The sequence below is a fragment of the Stigmatopora nigra genome, chromosome 2 (genome assembly GCF_051989575.1).
Source record: "Stigmatopora nigra isolate UIUO_SnigA chromosome 2, RoL_Snig_1.1, whole genome shotgun sequence".
NCBI classification, from domain to species: Eukaryota; Metazoa; Chordata; class Actinopteri; order Syngnathiformes; family Syngnathidae; genus Stigmatopora; species Stigmatopora nigra.
In genome coordinates, this window is record NC_135509.1 from 5,662,269 (window position 1) to 5,677,836 (window position 15,568).

At 34.9% G+C, this 15,568-nt stretch overlaps 3 protein-coding genes across 4 annotated transcripts; 2 read left to right on the forward strand and 1 right to left on the reverse strand.

The window, feature by feature from the left end:
- Positions 1 to 585: 585 nt before the first annotated feature.
- Positions 586 to 11,936, reverse strand: knl1 (kinetochore scaffold 1). The gene is made up of 31 exons (XM_077734519.1): positions 11,611 to 11,936; positions 11,263 to 11,338; positions 11,143 to 11,182; positions 10,551 to 10,610; positions 10,364 to 10,452; positions 10,221 to 10,276; positions 10,128 to 10,146; positions 9,863 to 10,040; positions 9,172 to 9,799; positions 8,877 to 8,892; positions 8,712 to 8,752; positions 8,570 to 8,619; positions 7,663 to 8,218; positions 7,543 to 7,574; positions 7,338 to 7,376; positions 3,977 to 4,100; positions 3,861 to 3,910; positions 3,681 to 3,779; positions 3,499 to 3,611; positions 3,310 to 3,400; positions 3,033 to 3,149; positions 2,863 to 2,950; positions 2,599 to 2,661; positions 2,458 to 2,497; positions 2,260 to 2,364; positions 2,076 to 2,167; positions 1,897 to 1,962; positions 1,671 to 1,780; positions 1,444 to 1,565; positions 1,202 to 1,327; positions 586 to 918 (listed from the first exon to the last, which is right to left on the reverse strand). Exons 2-31 carry the CDS (start codon positions 11,289 to 11,291, stop codon positions 822 to 824), a joined length of 3,336 nt encoding a protein of 1,111 aa, XP_077590645.1. The 5' UTR covers positions 11,292 to 11,338; positions 11,611 to 11,936; the 3' UTR covers positions 586 to 821.
- knstrn (kinetochore localized astrin (SPAG5) binding protein) lies at positions 11,778 to 13,332 on the forward strand. The gene is made up of 7 exons (XM_077710974.1): positions 11,778 to 12,045; positions 12,108 to 12,186; positions 12,378 to 12,465; positions 12,545 to 12,659; positions 12,744 to 12,805; positions 12,937 to 13,011; positions 13,110 to 13,332. Exons 1-7 carry the CDS (start codon positions 12,027 to 12,029, stop codon positions 13,236 to 13,238), a joined length of 567 nt encoding a protein of 188 aa, XP_077567100.1. The 5' UTR covers positions 11,778 to 12,026; the 3' UTR covers positions 13,239 to 13,332.
- Positions 13,333 to 13,609: 277 nt separating this feature from the next.
- On the forward strand, positions 13,610 to 15,561 carry mtif3 (mitochondrial translational initiation factor 3). Of its 2 annotated transcripts, none has more exons than XM_077711927.1 (4): positions 13,610 to 13,862; positions 14,053 to 14,503; positions 14,680 to 14,831; positions 14,919 to 15,561. In XM_077711927.1, exons 2-4 carry the CDS (start codon positions 14,056 to 14,058, stop codon positions 15,162 to 15,164), a joined length of 846 nt encoding a protein of 281 aa, XP_077568053.1. In that variant the 5' UTR covers positions 13,610 to 13,862; positions 14,053 to 14,055; the 3' UTR covers positions 15,165 to 15,561. The 2 variants fall into 2 exon arrangements, with proteins under 2 accessions (XP_077568053.1, XP_077568049.1); XM_077711923.1 differs by having other exon boundaries at positions 13,611 to 13,866.
- The last annotated feature ends 7 nt before the right edge of the window (positions 15,562 to 15,568 follow it).

Consider the following 15,568-nt stretch of genomic DNA (forward strand, 5'->3'; position numbering starts at 1 on the left):
GCTGTCCGGGAGGCGTACAGGAGCAGATTGGTGGGGGTAGGGTCTCTGATAGCGATTACTGAAGGACATGAGAACACAACAGTGTTATTTGGTGTCGGCTTTGTAAAGATATAGCACCCAGTGTCTTTGCAAGGCTTCATATTAGAAGCAATTGCACACTTTTACAAGGGGCCAAACTCATACTTCAACCTACTCATAAAGCAAATTAATTTGAATACACAATATATTGCAGTTTCCAGTGTTGATGTTCCTCAATTTTGCTCATGGTTAAAGGTCCCTACATGAGTCAAAATTACAAATAAAGCATCGGTCTGTGGTTTTCTATCTTCTCAAATCAATTACTGTGCCACATCTAGGAGTTGTTGATGTGATTAGAGGACAGATAAATATCATTGAGTAGATTTGATCAGGTTACTACAATGAAATATTGTTTCTAGGTGTGAGGCTAAAAAGATTTTTTTATATGGAGCCTGAAGCCAAATGTTCCACCTAATAGAATTAAACTCCACTAATGCCATTGCAAGACATTTTAAATACCACTAAATCACAAAGAAACTGTTACCCAGGAAGAAAAAGTTCCATTAATACTAATGATCCAATTTATTAGAAAACAGAAAAGACACATTTTATTTACATTAATGTGTTTTCCCCAAAATAAGACTACTATAGTTGTTTTACAAACCAAGTAGAATATGCTCGCCATCTACAGGTGACTGTAAAGACTACAAACAAATAGATTGAACTGAGAACAGAAAATACAAAAGAAAATTATACAATGTATATACATAAAATTTGACGGAAAATAGCACACTTTACAGATCTTAAGAAAGTAAGTCACAATTAATTTTCTTTACAATTTTTGTCAAGTGTTTCTTGCCTGGACTGAATGATTCCACAATCTGTTTGATTTGACAGGCCCTGCACACAAAAGCAATATAATATGAAAAAGCAGAAGCAATATTAATTCAAATTTGAAGGCATTAGCACAGAATAGGGGTGTCCAAAATGTTTTATTCCGAGGAAAGGAACAAAAAACATTACTATAACACAAGTCATAGTTTACTATGTTAATGACTGTCAGTGGTCAAGGTTAGAAACATGTTACTCATTTATAAATTGGTGCAGTAGGCCCTTAGAAAAAAGTTTGGACACCCCTATATATTACTTATTATATTATAAAATGCCCTTTGGTCATACATACGTTGCATCTCCAAAGAAGTTGTTGAAGGCTTGCAGTTGAACAACATAGAAGTGGTTGACCAAACTGACTGACAACGTGACCTCAAACCTGGAAAGTCTCTTCACACTGCTGAAGGTAATATTCACTCTGGAATAAATTGACAAGATACTATTTGTTAGAAAAATATGATGAACACACGTGAAGTATGAACAAATGGCTATGTACAGAGAAATAACCGTCAGCGTACTATGCAACTAACTTACCTAGTGTCCACACAGCTAATGTCCACGATGTTTAATCGTAAACCTCCCCACATTCTCATCAGTCGTATCTCCTCTCCCAAAAGACGACAGTGACTCACCACCAAGGACACGTCATGGAGCAGCTGAACCCAATAGGAAGAAGATATCAGAAACAATGGTAACTTGCAAGTTGCAACAAACCATAAATTACAAAAACAATTCTTGACTGAATTATAATGCATACAGACCTTTGGAATATGTCTATATGTTGGGTACTTCTCCACCCATGCTGTTTCACCCTCAATGTACTGAGAAAGCAGTTTGTGAACCAACCTGGTATGGTCCTGTGATTTTTCCTCTGGATATATAAAAAAAATGAAGGAGAAAAGTATTCCAAAAATATTAAAGTGTAAAATGCCAGGATTTGTAAGATGATTAAATTCAATTGAACAATTTTGAAGATCTTTATATTACCATCAAGAAGAAATTTGAAATTGATGTTTGACGTTTTCTTCTCAGCTTCCTTTTCAGCACTATCTCCTAAGGACAGCAAATTCATTGGTACCGAGAGTTTGAAATACAATAACAGTAATTGGACATCCAATATTAGATACAAATGAACCATTTCAATTATGGTAAGAAACAAAAAATACCTTTGTGCACCACTTGTAGATGCAATGTGTCATAGAGGAAAGTGTATATTGTGTGGTTGTCCATCTTCTCTCCGAATCGCCATTCAGTGACACTAAGAAGGGAGGTAATTTAGATATTTGAAACAAACATGTCATTTACAAAATATAAATTAATATAATAGGCCATTAAAAAAGAGAAACTAACATATTCAGCATCTTGACGAAGCCCTGAAGGTTTTTTGTCTCATTTTTCAAAATGTCCAGTTTTCTTGAAGCCTGTCTTGTCTGCAGATCCATTTCATACATCTGTCTGTTATAAGAAGACAACACATACAAAAAAAACACTTAAATATGGATTAATAAAAAACTTGGAAACATTCAAGAGTTTGTATTATGTGTTTACCGTTTTTTGTCCCCCAAAGTATCATTTGCATTCTTTATTTCTGTTGAAGATCATATTCATTAAACTTCACAATTGGACAAATGATCATATATTTATAGACAAATTTATACTGTGAACTAAACATAAATTGTGTGAGCTTACCTTCTTCAAGTGACTTCAGGCTAGCCATATTTTGAGTTCCTTTATCTTCAATTGTTGCAAGATCTGTGTGGAGAAAAAACACTGAGTAAGTAAATATATACAGTGAGACTGGAATTAATGTTTTTGGGGACTTGATAGTAAGAGAACTATATCAATTAAACAATAAAGAGTGCCACTTCCTAGGTAGTTGAATCCAGATGAGATTTTTTTTAAAATTCCAACACAAAGCCAATACCTTAAGAATAGAGAACAAGATAATAATACCTGCTTCCAAATCATAAATACAGCCATCCAGAATTTTGATCATCTCATCAGATAGAGCAACTTTACTTTTTAACTTCTCTTGCTCATCCTGTAAACAAAACCTCAGATGAAGATCTTCAATCTATGCAGATATTACACTCACCAAGTACTTTTGCAGTTTTTCTATTTACCGTAATGGCTTGTGCAAGATTTGAGTACAGGGCCTCCTTCATTTCATGTGAGCGGACTTTGCTCATCTTTCTGAAGAAATTGTTTCTCTCTTTTAATTTTGCACCAAAAGTTGAGATCTGTGGATTCAAACAAGTCCAGTTATACTCCACTATAGCGAAGGCATATCTACAATATACATAACATGACCTAAAAATGTATTTCCATGGAATATAAGTTTTTATCGCCATGTGCCATGGATCAAAATACATATCTGGACTACATGCAATTATGAAGTACCTCCTTTTCTGAAGATTTTTTCATCTCATTCCACAAACTTTTATTAATGACATTGAGGGGTTTGTTTAAGTGCATCATTCTGGCATACAACCTGAAAATACAAAATTGCAGTATATTTTAAACTATTAAAACACTACTACTGAAATGTATATTTTCAGTGTTTATTTCTTGAATAGAAAATATTCTTACCCTTCAACATTTCCTGAGAGTATTTCCAAATTACCTTCATAAACCATTTTTTGGGGATGATTTATATGTCTATTTTTCAATTGGTCCATTGGTGAGCAACCAGTATATGGAAGCTGAAAAAAACAACAACATTATTGTGTGTCAGTCTTATTCGTATTTTTTGTTTTAGTAAATAAACCTACCTTGCCATGACTTATGCTTTGTCGGGGCTTATGGATCACAAAGTCTATGCTGAAGAGTTGAAAGAACTGTAGCACCGTCAGAGTGCCATTCTCTAATTTCTGAAAGAAATATGAAAGAAAATCTCTAAGATTTTAAGGAAATTAACTTTTGAACTAAGGATTACAGAACCAAAAACAAACCTGCACATCACTGTCATCAAAGCGGGAATCTGACATGCTGTGTTTAAAAGCTGAAAACAAGAAGAGAAACTTAAATAAATGAAAAAAGAAACATAAACTACACTGGGCAAACTTACTAGATCCATCACTATGGGTACTGTTTGTATGTGTACTGCTGGAAGAATCCATTGTCTGGTTTGACTTTGTTGGCAAAGTAGTGCTGTTCACACCATCATATTCCAGAACAACAGGTTGCATTCCCTTGAAAGAAAAGAAAGGTGAACAATGGAAGTTATTTTAGTCAACTGATAAAATGATAATGACAAAAGTGTTTTTGATAATACCTTCAGACTTGAGGTCTGAATTTGGCTGTACAACATGTATAAATGCTTAACAATGACCCAAAGGTCTTTCTAACATGCAAAAATTCAATAAATAAATCAATTAAATTGAAAAAGGATAGTCTATTAGTTCTAAATAAAATCTGGCAAAGAGTGTGATGTTAGTTAATTGTTTAACTCTAAAGAAGAATAATGTAAACAAACCTACCGTTTCAACATCTTTGTGGAAAACCTCATCAGATGACTTTGTTTCCTTTTCATGCTCTGTATTGCTCTCATCAGATGGCAAGCATCTCTTCATTCCTTGGGTACCATTTGTGTTGTTTTCTTGAAAATCATGTTCCAGTATAGTTTTATCTATATTGTGTTCTTGAATAGGAATCATGACATCTGAGATCTTTGGGGGACTTTCCAGATTCAGAGTTTCTGATAAATCTTCACAACTACCAAGTTCTTCATCATTAATGTCACTCACATCTATAGCATTCCATTTGTTCAGATTATCGGTAACTTTGTCGATTGCTGTTTTGTACCCAGATTTTTCCTGAGAATAGCTGGAGTTTGCATTCTTTAATTCCTGAACTCTCTTCCTTTCTGGGAGTTTTGGCATGAAGGTTCCTACTGACAGTCTTGACCTCAGTTCTGTACTCTTAGATTTGAAAGGAGTTGCTACAGTTTTGTTTTCTTGCAAATCATGTTGTTTATGACCATGCAGAGTGTTTTCCAAGCTGGTTTTAACATCTGGCACCACTTCAGGAACCACAACATTGCTTTCTTTGTTGTTTTTGTTGGTGTCAGAGTCCAAGTCAGGCAAAGGTGCAGTGCAAATGTCTGTAGGAATACTCACAAAAGTACATGTCAAACGCCTGATTTTTGACTGAAGCTCTACTAAACTGACTCGTCTAGACTGTTTTGAATCTTTATCATGGTCACCAGAATTAGGTGAACATAAATTCTGTGACAAAGGAATAGTTTCATTTCCTAATGTTGTTTTGTTCATACTCTGTTGTGCTTCAGAGGCTTTGGTATCTGTTTTTTCTTCTACATCTTGATAGGATAGTTCAAGCTCTTGACAAGTCTTTTCTGAAGCGAACTCCATGTTCTCATGAACATCACCATACGTGTATCGTTTTGTTGATTCAAACTGAGGTGGCTCGTTTGAGCATTTCTTTCCAAAAATGTAACCAGTATCAACTTCTTCCAGTTTGAGGCTTCCATCAGTCTCTGATACCTGAAAAGAGGCATCCATTTTCTTCAGTTTGCTCAAAGGACTACGACAAAGTGTTTCAACTGCTGGGACTTTGTAATTATTATCCACATAATTTGTTTTAGGCTGAACTGACATTGAGTTGGTTACTTCAGCAAAGCATGGTTCTGCTGGAGGGTCTGCTTTGTTGAGCATACTGTAATTGTTTTGTCCTCGATTGAAATTGAGTATTGATAAAGATCTTTTTCTATGCAGCTCGTCTTGTTTCTTGGCACGAGGAAGGTCACTGGATAATAAACGATTAGTAATGTTTATAGTGTGACTTCGTGTTATATCCATAGAAATATCATTTGTATTAAATCTGATAGTCTTCTCTTCTCCAGAGGTAAAGCATTCTGTGTTTTGTGGTGGCTTTGCTGCATTCAGAGCTTCGCCTTGTGTCACTTCCATGACATTTTCTGTCAATTTTATGGACTGCTCTTCAACATTAAAGTTGACATTTTGTTGTAAAGCTGTTTGTAAATATTCATCACTCTTTGTAACGCGGCTTTGAGTCTCATCCATTGCTGAAAAAGTTTTTTCCGCTCCTTTAGGCTCATTGAAGTGTAGTCCTGGTTCCAAATGTGAAGCCATGTGTGCAGTGATGCTTTGCCTTGTATCCATAGCGGCATCATTTGCAGAAAAAAACTGCATTTTCTTACTTCCAACAGGAGCAAAATGAGTTTCATTTGATGTGGTGATGCTCCCTCTCACTTCCATTACAGCATCATTTGCAGAAAAAAACTGCATTTTCTTACTTCCAACAGGAGCAAAAGGAGTTTCATTTGATGTGGTGATGCTCCCTCTCACTTCCATTACAGCATCATTTGCTGAAGACCATCTAATGTTCTCTTTACCAGCAGGCAAAAAGTTACAATTCTGGCTTTTGCCTGGTTCCAAATGTGTAAGGTTTGCAGTTATGTTTTGTGTCAAAACTTTCGCTGTGCCATTTACTGAAATACTGACGTTTTTCTCTTTTCCAACAGATGTAAAGTTGTCGTTTTGTTGTTGTTTTTGTTCAAAAGCGTTATCAAATGTTGTAGTGAGAGTCCCTGTTATATCCTTTGCTGTATAATTTGTTGGAAACTCATAAATTCTGTGTGTTTCTGGTTTACCAGGAGTATAGATTGCTGCAGGGAGGTTTTGAGTTCTATCCATTGCTGCAGAGAGGTTTTGAGTCATATCCATTGCTGCAGTGAGGTTTTGAGTCCTGTCAATTGCTGCAGTGAGGTTTTGAGTTATATCCATTGCTGTGTTATTTTCAAAAAAACTTGTCTTCTCTGCTCCATAAGGAACAGAGTAAGCATGTTTGTAGGCTTCTGGTCCAAATGGATTATCAATTTCTTTCTCATATATTGAAAACCTGTTAGTTTTCTCTCCAGCAGCAGTTGTAGAGTGTAAAAATTCACGTGTACCTGGTTCCAAAGGGGCATTAATTTTTGCTGTGAGGCTTTCCGTCATATCCATTGCAGCGTCATCTCCTGAAAACCTGATAGTTTTCTCTTTTGCAATAATTACAGAATTTAGAATTTTTTGTGCTCCTGGTTTTCTGGGATTATTGATTGCTGCAGTGACATTTTGAGTCATATCCATTGCTGCGTCATTTCCTAAAAATCGTATGGTAGCTTCTTCTTTATAAGGTACAGTGTATACATCTTTGTATGGTCCTGTTTCAAAAAGAGTTTCAATTGTTGCAGGGAGGGCTTGCGTCATATCCATCGCATTATTTGCTGAAAACTTGATAGTTTCCTCTCCTCCAACAGTCACAGAATTTGCATTTGCATGTGTTTGTGTTTCAAAGGGCGTAACAGTTACTGCATTGAAGGTATGCATCATATCCTTTCCTGCATCATTGCCTGAAAACCCAATATTTTTTTCAACTATACTAGGATCACAGGCTGCAAATCTTACCGACTGTCCTCGGCAGTCCTCTTGAGTAGCAGAATTGATCTGGAAAAAACCAACATTTTAAGTTAAACGTTTTTCGCCATTTGAATATTTAACCCAATTTTAAATTCCGTTGAGGCAGAAATGAATTGTCGCTAAAAACATGAAGGTGCAGTAGAAGATTTTTAAATAGATTACGTATGTTCAATTTCGCATTGAAAACACTTACCTGATCATTCACTTTTAATGTCATTTCCTTCCCTGCGCAAATAGAATTGTTCATTTAGTTTTCAGTGAATTCCGGTGATAAATATTGAAGAAAATAGATTAAAATTTGGTGTTACTCTACCTGAAATATAAGATGATCTCTGTCTAGCTGATGGCACCTGCTGAAATATGGTTTGTCCAACTTCAAGTTGTATTTTCTTCATCGGTAACGGATATTGGATTGGTTCATTGCTTCCTGTATTTTCTAAAATAGACACTTTTGGGAATGTTGTCATAAGCTTCTTCTGGTCTTCTTTGGGATGGCTTGAATGCCCAATAAATGGTTGCTCATTGGCTTCCTTCATTTGAGTCATGCCAGCATCTCCGGAAGTAACCCTTTGGCATTCGGGTTTAAAGAGGGTTGCTAGGAAGTGTTTAAATTTGGGCTCCAAAACTATGTCTGGTGACACAGTTTGGGCCGTTTCTTTTGTCAATTCTTTTGATTCTTTGTTTTTCTTTTCCATAGATGATGCTAAAATGTCATTTTTTCCTTCTGAGAGAGAAATTCCCAAATTTGGTGTTGGGGAAGATGAGAGCTGCTCATTCATGATCTTCACAGGATAGCTTTGCGTCATGTCCATACAGTCGTCATCTGCGGTGGACCACGTTTTCTCTGTGCATTTTTGTTTTGAATTGCACTAAAAGAAAAGCAAATAACATCTCATTATAAAATCAATACTATATTTTCAATTAACCCAAGAGAGTGGAAGAATAAAGTGTATTCTTTTCTAATTGTACTAAAAGATAAACAAATAATCTCATCATACAATCAGCAGTATAATTTCAATTAACACAAGATAGGTGAAACAAAATACTATATTAACTAAAGGTATATCTTAAACACATTTTGTGCATATCATATTTAAATGCTGGTTTCATCACAGTTTGCATTTCTAGAAAAAACACATCACAAATGTTTACAGTATTGTATACAAATGTTAAAATTCTTTCTCCAAAATAATTCATAATGAAGCATTTTAAAAACTTACAATTTGCTGTTGACTTGCAGCTGAAGACTGTTTTTTAAATGAGATTGGATCTAAAAAAAATGTGAAGCAGATGTTCATGAAATAATAACAAACAGTGCTTTCAAAAAATGCATCTGATGTATCCAAAGAATGATCAACATACCAGTTATTTGAAGATAATCTTCAGCATTTTCCTTGTCAAACCTTATGGGAATAAAACACAATATTTTAATAAGGAATTGTGCTATTGCACATACAAACATTCTGACATAAAGGTTTGGAAATAAGTAGAAACAATTAATTGGCCGTAGGGTAAAATCAAACATACCTGACTCCAAACACCGCTGTTACAGAGAGAGAAAAAATAATTAATGAAGATGTCACTTCGGAAAATGATCATACAATGGATTACTCCGGTAAAAATGTTTAAAGTCCAACTATCATACAAAAGGCATTGTAGACACTTTCCCTTCAAACATATAAATGTGATTGGAGCTTTACCCATCATTTGACAAAAAAATGTATGAAAACATTTCACTTTCTCGGATTAATTTGTTTTTAGGTTGAAAATACAATAGTTGGGCTTTAAAGAAAATCAGATGTTTAAATGGGAAATAAAGCACCTTTTTGATTAGACAATCCTTCCATCATGCTGGTCTGCTTGTGTGGAGTCTTTGGGGCGTGTCTTGATTGTGATACAATATCAGATTGGGAATACATTTTTTGCGAGGGGATAAGACACCGAAAGGGATCATCATCATCATCATCGTCATCTTCCAATTCCGCATGAGTAGTTGTGATATCCATGCCATTGTGACCGGATTTTTCCTTTTCCAAATAAACTTGAAAGCTTGGAGCTTGGTTTTCTTTATTGAGGTCTACCCTCTGTGATTTAATCTGGGGAATTTGAGAATGTGATGTTTCCAAAAGGGTCACATTTGATCCAGAAGATTTTGAAAGACTGAGTAAATTGTTGGAAGAGGCTTTTGAAGCTGACACTGATGACGTGACTTTAAAATCTGTGATTCCCCCAGTGCTCATGTTATGGCTTAGACCCATCAGAATGGTTTCTCTTTTTGCAGAGGTCTTGTTCCCACAAGAATTCAAAGTGTTTGGATGACTCTGTGAGGCATCTAAAAGACCGTTATGAGTAATGTTGATAGTGTGACTTTGGGTCATATCCATGAAGACATCATCCTCAGAAAACACCACCGTTTTTTCTCCAAAATCTTGCCCATTTTCAAAGTTGACCTGAAAATGAGTCAAATGTAAAAGACCGGATTTAAGATATTTCATCCCATAATAATCACTCACCTTTCCATTTAGTTCAGTAGCGTGAAGAGGTGTATTTATCTGTGGGATTCCTATGTTGATTTGGAACACAAATGAAATATGTACACAACAAGACAACACATTTTGATTTATAATAATTAAATAAAAAGGCATACCTAAAATTTCTTGATTCACATCTTCCACTTGCAATACCTGAACACTACAATTGGTCCAAAATAAATTCCACATCACACACAAATGTATAGATTTAAATTCAAAGAAAAGAAGAATTTAAAAGTTATTTTACCTTTTTTGCATTGGCTCCACTGTTAAGAAACACATTCAACAAAATAATGACATGACTGAATACAGAAAACCAGATCATTAATACTTTACATACCCATAGACATTAATTCTTGAAATGGAGTTCGGATAGGAGAGCCATTCTTCACATCCCTTTGAACAAGAAGAAAATAATGTATATAAGTATGTTGCTATAACGACAAGATGCATGTGTATTTAGGTTTTTTTTTTTTTTGTTACTTGGAAAAAAGAAGAACATCGTTGGCTGGTGCAAAACTAACTCTTCTGGAATTTCTTTTTTCATGTTTTTCTGGTTTGGCACATGGAACCTAGATGGAAAAAAAATACATTACAAAAATATATAAAATCCTTGAAAGATAACATATCACAGTTTTATTATGAACCTTGGACTCATGCATCTAAATACCTCATTTTCCCGTAGCTCGGAATCTTGGAATCTTACGGATTTCCGTGGTGCTTTAAGAATCTGAAGAATTATAAGAAGAAGAATTGTGGAAAATATAAATGACAATTGTTGTTAGTGTATATTTACTTTTATATAATGTAAGCATATGTGTACTGCCCTCATGTGAACGGGCCACCGTTCAACCTCACAATTTTACCATACAATTTAAGATACAATACTGTCAATACAATACATGGGTGGAAAAAATCAATGTACTATATTCTATATAATTAAAATTAAAAAGAAAATCAAGCTGTTTAAATGGAAAAATGAACCATATTTATTTGCAGGCAAACAAAAATCCATGGAAATGAGATATTTTCATAAACTTAATACCTTGCCAACACAGATATGATAAGGAAAAGAAAACCCTTGTGAGGATAAGCGGTTCAGAAAATGAATGAATGTTATGCACACTGATCATTACTGAAGATTTTATTATTGCTTTTCTTTTATCTCATTTCATCAAAAGCACTTTGGTAAGTGGTGGCTTTGTACTTTTATGAATAAATATTGAGTTGATTTATGTTTGTTGGTTATTTGCATTACTCACAGAGGAAATGCGTCTATTGGAGGTGAAACCTGTGTTGTCACTGCAAAAGTAAACAAACATGTCAAATAACAAAGTTGTAACAAAATGTCATATTATTGGTGTCAAAAATGTCAGACTTACTCATTTTTGCCAATATCCGAGGGATCCATTTTCAACTCAAAGACAGTTAGATTAATTTTGGTCAGATCTGTTTCCCCTTTAATGAAAAAAAGTAGCACTTAGCCATCATCTTGATGCCACCAATCATCAAAAACATTTTCTTTTTAGAACCCCAGTGAATTCGATAAATAAGCAACATAAAACAGACAGATCACACAAATAAGGTGAATAGATTCCTCGATCATCGCATTAATTTCCAACTATTTGAATGGTTTTAATGTTTACCATTGATATTAATTGGGCTCAGTGAAAGCATCATTGTGGCTTACTATTAACACAATATATAACTATTAATTAAATCAGACTTACCTTTTAAATTGTGAAAACGATAAATGCACAGATGAGTATTGTCACTTATTAACAAATATTTACATTCATAAAGCAAGATCTAAATTAGTATAGCAAACATTTTAACCTCGACTTGTTCAAAGCTAACGTCTGTAGTTTTGAATTTAGCCGCCACCGCGCATGCGTACTATAAAATAATACTTTTACGATGAGGTATATAAGATGTTAATTGACATATGTGTATTCGTTAATTTAATGATAATCATCGATCGGATTCAATTTTAAAATAACTAGAACTATTTAATTTTTAGTCTCATAACGACATACAGGATATGACGTGAAAAACGCACATTCTTGCAAAACGGTTGGAAGGCTTACTTTTTGAAATTATTGTGCGGGTAAATATTTTGAAAGCACGTTTTGTGTATACAATAAAGATGTCCAAATTTCCAAGAGGTAAGCACTATCACTTTGTTGTTTTTTCTTTACATTAGCATAACTGGATCGATCTTTTTCAGGAATTCCGAAATCTGTTTATAAAAAAGAAATGAAGGACCCTTCTGCAAAAAGTGGGGTCAAACAGAAAGAAGCAGCTGGGTGAGTAAATATGAAAATATAGTAATAAATAACAGTTTAGCTACTAAGTTTAATACTCAGAAAATAACATGCGGAATCAATTGAAGTATACAGCAAATGTATACTACTACAATGTATTGTGAGGCATGTAAACTGGGGATTTAAACTGAATGATCAATGCCGATGACTAATTTTTCATATTTTCCAAAAAGATATGGCCTGCACGGAGAATTAAAGGAGCAAAATCAACAATTGACTGCTGCCAAAGAAGAATTACAGAAAGAACTCACAGAAACACAGGTAGGGAAAGAGAAATACATGTTGTTATACCTACAGTAGATGTGCTATTCCAAATATTATTATAATATTTTTAATACAGGAAAGAGTTACCCATTTGGATCATCAGTTCAATGTCCTAGAAAAAGAGAACCAAGAGGTGAAGAAACAACTTCACGATTGCCAGATCGTTTTGGTTGCTGCAAAAGTGGACCCGGGTAATTATGCTTTTGCATGTATAATAACTTTTCTGCATTGAATATTAATGGAAATTAAAATTCAAGTCTATTCGCTACTTTTAGTTTCAGGTGAAGCCATCGTGAAAGCTGTACAAGAGAATGAAAAAGAAAGAAAAGAAGTCATGGTATGAAAATGTATTTCTGTATTTTTCCTTCATTTGATGTAAAATATGTACACTACCATTAATTGTGCATTTTATAAAGTTCACCTCCGTTCACAACAACTGATTAATATTACAACATTGTTCTATTCTAGAATGTCTCGACCAAATTGTTGAATGAATTACAAGCTTTTGAGGAAATTGCTAGTCAGCAACGTTCTCGCCTGCTGGTAAATATTGTGTTTATTATTATTATGAGTATTATTGTCAATATGGATGCATGACAATTAACAGCGACAAATATTTGCATGTTTTTTGACATTTTTAGGAAATCCAAAAAACAGTTTCAGACTTGAACGAAGAACGAGAGCGTGTAATGCAAGAGAGGAATGCCTTCACTTTGGAGGCTGGTGAACTGGAAAAAGCTCTGATGGAGGCAGAAGAGCTATTGTTATAAATGTGTCACGTAGTCTCTTGATGTGTTTATGTACAGTATGTGAGTGAATTTCATGTTTTCTGTAATTAATTTGCAATAAAAAATATCACAATGATTTGTTTCCTATTTGTACAGTATTTTAAAATGATTCTTTTTACAGTAATGGCTCATAATTGTGCTGAACTGTTTGTTTTTAATAGAAAAATATTTGATTTTCCATACTGCTTATTCTCACAAGAGTCAAGGGTGTGCTGCATAACGTAAAATCAATATATTGCCAAGATATCAAAAGCAGCATGAGTTACTAACATTTTTTTTCATAATTTCCATCATACTACCTTCCATGTATTTCCAATTTTGATCGCTAGAGAGCAGTCGTGTGATTACAGTGTTTTCCCAACTGAAACAACAAAGAAGAGTTTCGCGGAAAAAAACCCTGCATCCAGCATGATCGTTCGACATTGAACGATAGCGATCAAATATCTCTAAAACAATTAACTTTGAGTGTTTTGAGTTATACGATTACATCAAGTGACTTAAACATTATTAAATTATGTTTTCTCTCACTGTCAACCTGTCAACAACTCCCCTGGATCCCACTCTGGTGCGACTGAAGGACTAGTCATTTCAATTCTGCATAGGGGAGTAGGTAAATACATTTAACAGAAATATAAAAGTTATTATTGTCAGCTTTTTTTCTCCATAAAAAATGTTCGGACGAGTAATATACTACAGATAATTTTCTTCTTCCTGTAAACAATAGCATGACAATAGCATGTACACTAACCTTTAACCCTGTGCAACTATAATGCTGCCTGTGTGGCTCTGTTTTCAGATCATGTCTGCAAGTTGTGTGAGGCAAATCCTTTGCCATGCAGTTCAAATACTGAAAGGGGGCAGTACTGTCATTCCTGCATACAGGATACCCAGAAGGAGCGTAAAGATGGGCATCTTTGGCACATGGAGATGCTCTCCCTTTTGCACAGAGGCAGTAGGCTCCAATCCACCACCTGCAGTAAAGAAAAAAAAGCCAGATCCTCGTGCTCGTGACACTATCAGCAACATTGGCCGGAAAATCTCCGCACGCCAGATCCAAGTCATCAGTGAAGAAGGGGAAAACATGGGTGTCCTCCACCGTGCAGATGTTCTTAGAATCATGGATGAGAAGGGTCTCAAACTGGTGCTGCTCAATGAACAAAAAGAGCCTCCAGTTTATCGTTTGATGAGTGGAAAACAAATCCATGAGGAACAGATGAAGTTGTGGGCAAAACAAAAATCTAAAGCAGGTTAGAGAAAACAATAAAAACACAAAACTATCTCTAAAAAGTGTATTATGGTTTAAAATTGTGGTTATGTGAGCATGCATTTCTAGTTTCTATGTAAAATGCAGGTGATTTTGAAAGACTATTTTAGGTAATAGAAAAGTATAAAACTGCCTTTTTGTGGGCCTTTTTTTGTACAGCTCCTCTACAGGTAAAAGAGCTTACCTTTTCATCGGGAATCGCACCTCATGACCTAAAGACGAAACTGAAGCAGGTGGGAAATTGGTTGGAAAAGAAGCATCATGTCAGGATTACATTACGCTCACCTAGCAAAGATTCCATAAATAATCTGGTAAGGAAGACTCCTATTTCACCACTCATTCCAAATGTATTGCAAACAGTGCCTCAATTTGCCATGTCAATTCTTATTTTCCAACAGGATGAAAAACTAGAGCAGATAGTGCAAGAAATGGATGTGATGGTGGGATATGTCACTAAGCCTAGAGTCATACGTGAGGGTCAAGCAGCCATGTGTATTATTCGGCCACCTTCAGCAAAGGAACTATCTAAAAAAGACAAGAATCAGACTAAAAAATCTCAGTCTGTTAGCCCAACGGCTGCCCAGGAGGAAACGTCGCCTCCCGACACAAAAGAGGAGCCAACAACCATGAGCCATGAAAAATAAAACTTTTTTGCAATTAGACATGGTTTAAGCCTGTATGTTTTGACACATTAGATACACAAAAGTACATTAAAAACACGCATACATAACATTAACTACTACAGTATAGCTTAATGGGAGTGGGGTTTGTCTGATTTGTGTAAATAGATGTAAATGTCACAAGGATTATTATTTTGTTTTAAATAAAAAAGTATCATAATAGTGTTCAAACTTGGTATTTTTGGTTGATTTTTAATGTAAAAATTGGGTGTGTCGAATTTAATGTTAGAAAATTGTTATAATGCTGATAGTTGATGTTCATTTTGAAGGTAATCTCAGTCATAGCCATTTAGTGTTGGTACTGTATAAAACTACCTCACTTGTAACTTTGCTAGCATCAATAAAAAAAATAATCTGTGAATTTTGGT

Excerpts from the sequence above, each read along its gene's own strand:
- mtif3 (XM_077711927.1), top strand. The coding sequence starts at position 14,056 with ATGTCTGCAAGTTGTGTGAGGCAAATCCTTTGCCATGCAGTTCAAATA. Across the intron at positions 14,504-14,679 it reads AAAACAAAAATCTAAAGCAG|CTCCTCTACAGGTAAAAGAG; the intron begins GTTAGAGAAAAC and ends TTTTTTGTACAG. Across the intron at positions 14,832-14,918 it reads AAGATTCCATAAATAATCTG|GATGAAAAACTAGAGCAGAT; the intron begins GTAAGGAAGACT and ends ATTTTCCAACAG.
- knl1 (XM_077734519.1), bottom strand. The coding sequence starts at position 11,291 with ATGGATCCCTCGGATATTGGCAAAAATGA. Across the intron at positions 1,781-1,896 it reads TTTCAAATTTCTTCTTGATG|AGGAAAAATCACAGGACCAT; the intron begins GTAATATAAAGA and ends TTATATATCCAG. Across the intron at positions 1,566-1,670 it reads CATATAGACATATTCCAAAG|CTGCTCCATGACGTGTCCTT; the intron begins GTCTGTATGCAT and ends TATTGGGTTCAG.
- knstrn (XM_077710974.1), top strand. Across the intron at positions 12,466-12,544 it reads AAGAACTCACAGAAACACAG|GAAAGAGTTACCCATTTGGA; the intron begins GTAGGGAAAGAG and ends TTTTTAATACAG. Across the intron at positions 13,012-13,109 it reads AGCAACGTTCTCGCCTGCTG|GAAATCCAAAAAACAGTTTC; the intron begins GTAAATATTGTG and ends TGACATTTTTAG.